The sequence below is a fragment of the Priapulus caudatus genome, unplaced genomic scaffold, assembly GCF_000485595.1.
Source record: "Priapulus caudatus unplaced genomic scaffold, Priapulus_caudatus-5.0.1 Scaffold26, whole genome shotgun sequence".
Classification (NCBI taxonomy): Eukaryota; Metazoa; Priapulida; class Priapulimorpha; order Priapulimorphida; family Priapulidae; genus Priapulus; species Priapulus caudatus.
The window spans coordinates 731,067-737,848 of NW_014577087.1; the positions used below are offsets into that span (position 1 = coordinate 731,067).

At 47.2% G+C, this 6,782-nt stretch overlaps 1 protein-coding gene across 1 annotated transcript in view; it reads right to left on the bottom strand.

Moving 5' to 3' along the window:
- Positions 1-489: 489 nt before the first annotated feature.
- The window catches only part of LOC106814406 (potassium voltage-gated channel protein Shaw-like), a 58,816-nt gene continuing 52,523 nt past the window's right edge, over positions 490-6,782 (bottom strand). The window contains exons 4-6 of the mRNA XM_014818726.1: positions 4,554-4,712; positions 1,946-2,021; positions 490-566 (exon numbers count right to left, since the gene is read on the bottom strand). Coding sequence (XP_014674212.1) covers positions 1,990-2,021; positions 4,554-4,712 — 191 coding nt within the window. The 3' untranslated portion in view covers positions 490-566; positions 1,946-1,989. The remainder of the gene's footprint in view (positions 567-1,945; positions 2,022-4,553; positions 4,713-6,782) is intronic.

Consider the following 6,782-nt stretch of genomic DNA (forward strand, 5'->3'; position numbering starts at 1 on the left):
GGGGTTTTCGAAAGCAAACGCGAGACGTTCCTGCGGTGCGCACACAGCGGTATCGACCTAGTATGCATAGACCCTGGCGACACGCAGGAGCGTCACGGTGACCGTGCCCGCGGCGCGCACCCTCCACCCGCGCATGCGCACGCGCGCGCGACAGGTGGCGACTTCGCCGGGGACTCTCCTCGAGTTCTGACGACACCCGCATTTTTCCCCTGCTCCGCCGCCGCGCCCGAGGCGCGCGCGCGTGCGTGACGTCATCGCACCCGGGCGACGACGTCATCTCCGTAGTTCGGCCGCAGCGTCGCCGGCGCGTCGTCGTCGTGACGTCCCGTCGCCGGCCGCGTATCACGCCTCGGCGCGGCCCGACGAGCTGGTCGGCGTCGGCGTCGTCGCGCGGCACGGCGTCTGCTGTCGGCGCTGCGCCGACGGCGAGCCGATAGGTGTCGCGCCGGGCGCCGTCGGCGTGCCGGGATTCGAGGCGCCGGAGGTGAGGCTGTGCACGGACAAGGGTCGAGAGAGCTGCAGTGCCGGAACGCTGATCGACACCGACTCCACGCCGTTAGGGCTGCCTGGAAAAACGAGTCGTAGGCCAGCGGTCAGCGACAGGGGAGTGAATTCCCGGTCAGCGGCGGGGCGGTGAACCAGCGGTCAGCGACAGGGGAGTGAGTCCCCGGTCAGCGACGGGTGCTGGACAGTGCATATAGAGCGGCGCAACGGCGCTAACGGAAAAGCGTTTTTTTCTTCTCGGACATTTTCTAATTCTCAAGATTTTTTTTCTATGAAACAACGCAAGGCAGCGATGATTTTTTTCTTCGATAAACGCTAGGCAATAAATACTTTTTGCTCAGAAGAACGCTAGACAATAAACATTTTTTCTTGGAACAGCGTTAAGCAGAATTTTTTTCCGGAAACAACCCTCGATAGCAAATTTTTGTTCCTGAACAGAACCCCAGATTTCAGTGGGAACAACAATCGGGGATGTTAAGCTGCTATGTCGCTAACAAGCGGGGGAGGGGAGGGTGAAACAGCACTAACTACGCAGTGCAAACAGGGGCAACGTTTATGTACAGTATGTTAAATTCATAGTGAATTGGAAAAGGACTACCATTCTCTGCATATTCGTTACGAAAGGGAATTCATGGAAGTATCTAAGTACTAGACGGGGGATCTATTTTATTTTTACATATGTGTTATTTAACCCGGTGGGTGAAATGGGTGTATATGCAGGTTTGCACGCCTACATGCATCCGTTAAAAATCCTTAAACTATTTACGCACCAAAATCAACGAAACCAAAACTAGTGTATACTTCATCTACGTATACATATTCACAATGTTCACACATTTAATCTACTTAGGTATCTACCGTGACAAAAAACACCATTACTGCCTAGACGGAACTTGCCATTCCGTCAGATTACAAAACACACCTGAACAAATAAAAAATAAACAGCCTTTAAAGCGTAAAGCGATTCTAAAACCCATTTCTATAAGCATATCAACGTCCTTAACGCCTATGCCTAAAGCCTGCTAGTGGTCGGAGTGTAGATGAGTGTACGGGAACATGCACATGAAAGACTAACATGCGACTACCGACGTGCTAATAACATGACAGTTTCTATTCGGGGATGACATCCCCTTACATGCAGTTGTATTGCTACCTGCGTAACGGTGGCCTGCTCCGGAGTAACACAGCCTACATGCCACGATGCGACGCCACGTGTCGTGTCGCTACACGTGCTCATAACCAGATTCGCAAACCAGGGGAAACAACGAAACAACGAAATACGCATGCGCCAACAACCCAAACAAGTGAACAGCCCGCGGCGATTGTTCAGATCGCCGCTCGTTCTTTTTGACTTAACGGGTAGCAACGTGCAGACGGGTAGCAACGTGCAGACGGGGAAGCTCACAAAACACGCGTTTACCGTGTGTAAAAGAAGACTTACAGCAAGCAAATGTGAGAGTGGCATTTTCTGAAAGTCCAATGCGATCACATTGCAACAGGTGGTAATCCAGACTCCTCTACAATAAATATGACAAAACATCGAACTGTGCACATTGATATCCCACGGCTGTCGTCCACGCGACCTATCAAAACTCCTCGATTTGTTATAGTTTTAACAATGAGAAGCATATATATATATGTGTGTGTGTGTGTGTGTGTGTGTGTGTGTGTGTGTGTGTGTGTGTGTGTGTGTGTGTATGTGTGTGTGTCTATGTGCCTATTATGGCTATATAAGGATAGTGTGGAAACGCACGAACGCTGAAATGATCTCTATCGCCGCAATTTCGACGAAGACGTATTTTATTTTAGTTAATAGATTTCTTTAAACGGATTCAATTTTAGCGATTTATTTTATTCATTAACGCATGGCAATTTAGTATATAGTAGGTATTCGCTGACGTAGAACGACTCGCTTAAGACTCCTAGCGTGACCAATGCTGCTGCTGCACTAGGGACCATCAGTACAGCGAATGCGACGGTGCGCGTATGCAAAATACGGGCTTCTCGTGCTAGTGAAGTGTGTGCGGTACCAATGTGACAAACACATCAGTGCGTAGACATGTGTACAGTACAAATAGTGATACTTTCTGTGAGCGCGACCGTGAGTGACGAAATCGCGTGGACACCTTAACATCCGCAATGTGACCGATTCGCCCCCTGGAAATAGCTTATAGTTTGCAATTACCGACGGTAGGTGCCGCTAGTGTTATCCATAGTAATATTACCTTACCCAGTAGGTCTCAGGGGAGAAATAGTGAATATAAGCCGCGTTCACACGGTCATGATTTGGCTCGAGCCAAATGGGCTAGATTTGGCTCGGGCCAAATCTGGCTCGGGCCGGTTTGAGTCGGAGCGTTCACACGTAGTAGTGCCGTACGCAAGTAGGGGGGAGGTAAATACTGTCTGTAAAATTCAAATTCAAATTCAAATAAATTTTATTGCACAAATATCTCACAGATACTTTGGCAGTATGTCGCGAGATGGCGTTGTGTACGATTTAGAGTGTTTACTTACGTTCCGAGTTCAATTATCAATCTTGAAAACGTGCATCCTGATCAAATTTGTCGAATTTTTATACTGTTTTGGACTTTATTTCGTCGAAGTACACGTTTGACACTCGCAGCATCTACCGCTCAACCGATTCTACCGCTCTACCTCTCGCCGAAAGCTGGTGCTAAAATTTGGCTCGGGCCTGGTCCGACGTTTTCGATGGGACCAAATCTGGCACGGGCCTAATTAGGCTCGGAACAAAAACGTCCGTGTGAACGCTCGGCTCGAGCCAAATCTGGCACGGGCCTAATTAGGCTCGGGCCAAAAACGTCCGTGTGAACGCGCCTATAGAAATAAGTTGTGGATATAGAAATCAGTTAACCCTAAGTCTAACCCTAACCCTAATCCTGACCCTAACCCTATCCCTAATTCTAAAATAAAACAAAATTATCCAAAAATAATAAACAATAAAATAAATAAAAGACAAAATTAGCCAATCAGAGCCGTTTTTGTTAGCATTTAACGTGCCCTCCAGCGGATCCCTATCTCTCCCCTGTGCAAAATTTACATTACCTACATAATTACTGCATACGTAGATGATTACGTATACACCTAACGTAGTAACGTTCATTTTTAATTTTACGTTTTTAACCCACAAAGGGGAAATCCAGAGTCTAGTATTCTCCCAAATCTTACCTACGCAAGTGCAAGTATTCATGTTAGCGCGTTTGTATCCGCCCCGTGCATGCACTGAAATGCTACGAAAATCTTTTATTCGTATTTGTAAAATAAATTAAAGTAAAACAATTTGTATTTATTTAATATTTAACCGTTCTGTTGCTGTGAGACGGCCATGTGGAAGATAGGTCCGCGCCAATTTATTGTGTCTGTACCTAACATGTTTTACCGTCGTTAAATAAAGTTTTTACTTACTTACTACTCATAGCGGTGCCATAACTAACTGGTGTACTCGGGGAAGATCGGGAAGAAACAGGAAATTTTAGAACACGCGTATATTAATTTCATGGCATACAGCTGAACATTCGTTCCCTCCTGGCCCCACTGTGAGTGAATTTCCAACAGCAGCTCGTAGATTAAAGCACAAAATACTGGATTCCGAAGTACTTATGTTTAGGTATAGGTTACGAAATATAGCTGGAAAGCTTGCGTGAATAAAAAATAGAATTAGATATGGCGAAGTGTGTGTGTGGGGGATGGGAGTGCTAAAAAGGACAGGATTAGTGCTCGTATTATATAAAAAAGACAAAACAACTACGGCTACTTAATTGAAAGATGTAAGTGTAAAAACGTTCACGCCTTCACTGGCGAATGCGGGCAGGTGAGTAGAAAATTAGTAGAAATTAGTATACTGTTAGTGAATATTCAAGACACGATTAGCACACGAGGGCTATACATCTCGTGGTCACCTGAAAGCTGGACTCACGATGTCACCAAATTTTTTGCGACGACTCAAAAACTAGCTAATCTAACGCCCGATTGAACAGCCTTAGCGGTGCGTGAGTAGCAACAACAATTAGGTGGATTAGTAAAAGACAAACCTATGGAGCGCTTAGCTTTGGTAGGTGATCCGTGGCCAATGTCAACTAGACGGGGCGGGGATTTTTCTACATTGCTTTGCGGCCGTGTGCGGGGCAACGAGTCTTCACGGTTTTCTGAGTGGTTAAACATCAGCATAGGAATAGACTCCTCACCGTTGCCTAAAGCGAGTACACAAACAGAAAGCTTTGTAGTTGTAACGTGACTGATGAGGAGACACGAGAATCAACTGCTCACGTCACCTCTACCTCGGGGTTGCTCCGTCTGCCACGGCCCGTGTGATTTTAGGGCGTACGTAGGCCTACTCGCTTTCCACGAATGTATTCGACGCTGCATGATTGCTCTCGGCGTTACGTCGAACCCACCCAGCCAAAGAACCTTACGCCACTGAAAAAGTAGCGCGATCGCGACGTCACGGCACTAAGGCTGCGGCATTCTGGGTTCGATGTTGCAAAGCACGTTTGTCCGTGACGTCAGTCAATAGGAACGACGATTTCGATAGATTATTTACGCCGGTTTATCGTGATAGACGTCGACCTATGGTAAACGCCCTTCAAACATTGCGCATGGGCAATGAAAGTCAAATCCCCATGCGCATGCGCAATGTGTCACGTGCCATGTTAGACACGCTCATGCCCATGCGCGATGTACAAGGGGGTTAGGCCGTTAGCCATACGAAGGACGTCTAGCACGCTACATTGGCAATGACCCGGTGCTTTCTGCGCATGCGCGATCAACCATCGATATCACGTCGCGGCGTCCATTTTTGTTCTACTTTGGTCAATTTCGAAACAAGCAATTTCTCAATTAATCGTTGCGTAAATATTAAAAGCGTGCATGTAAAATTTTTGTAAGGAGCAACCCAGAGGCGTGGTGACGTACGTAGCTAACCCACGAGCGCGTTCGGGGTAAACGCTAAGGGAGACACGCACGCACGCACGCACGCGTACGGACGCAAGCACGCACGCACGCACGCACGCACGCACGCGTACGGACGCACGTACGCTGTTAGTATTTGAGCAATAGACGTGTGCATGCAACGCGCACACACAAACTCACCAACTGACAGGTCACCACTTACCAGATCAGACAGTTAATATACAGGCCAAAGCACAAACAAACGCGCAAATACAACAGCACTGTATATATATATATATATACACACACACACACACACACACACACACACACACACACACACACACACACACACACACACACACACACACACCAGACATAGATAGATATATGTACTTCTGAAAGTGCTCACGTTGTTACTGAGATAAATATCGCGCACTATATCACTGGGATCATAACAGCGAGATCGCTATCCGCCCCGTCAGTTTTCCCTGTGCGCGACAGTTCTCTTTGCATGGTTGCAAATTGTAAACAGCGAAAAAGCTATCGACAATCCACGGAATATAGCTTAACGCCGATACAATTATCAAGAAGAAGGGAAACGTGAGCTCTTCCATGTACATAAGAGGCCTGGATAGCGGGATAACCTTTGCAATTGTATTTGAGCAAATCACGTATACAAGAGAAAATCACATCTAACACGATTTTGTTTCTAAGATAATGCGCGCTAAATCTTTCTAGCTATTTCACAGAAATCATGTAAACTGGTCAATTCGACGTGCAGTACCCGGAAAGATACATAACAGTACACGCGCGAATACACGCACATCACTGTACAGAGAGAGAGGCGCTCTAAAGGCGGCCGATATGATCAGCATTCTTAAAGCGCCTTTCAACAATGCTACACGTTCATTAAGAAAACACGCAGCCACGCTGTAACTTGCGGGGGCAGGTGGGCGAACAATGCACGCGGGGCTGGCGTATGCAAATTACACATGAACGATCGACGCATTCTGCGGTGTCGTATTTCCTAGCGCTTTGCTGAAAAGAAAAATGGAGTATTAGAGCCATCTAATGAAATCAAATTCGATGCTTTATCGGTGCGAACCATCCACGCGTCCGATCCGCTCTCCGCCTTTGGTATTTAAATCTTCCATAAACAGACTATAGCTCGCCGACGCACATCCTGGCGCTATACATGTAGGCACCTCCTGTGATGCACACGTGCCTCTCGTCCTCTTTCTCTAGCCCACGGGGCTACATCAATGAGAGATAAAGAGAGAGAGAGAGAGAGAGAGAGAGAGAGAGAGAGAGAGAGAGGAGAGAGAGAGAGAGAGAGAGAGAGAGAGAGAGAGAGAGGAGAGAGAGAGAGA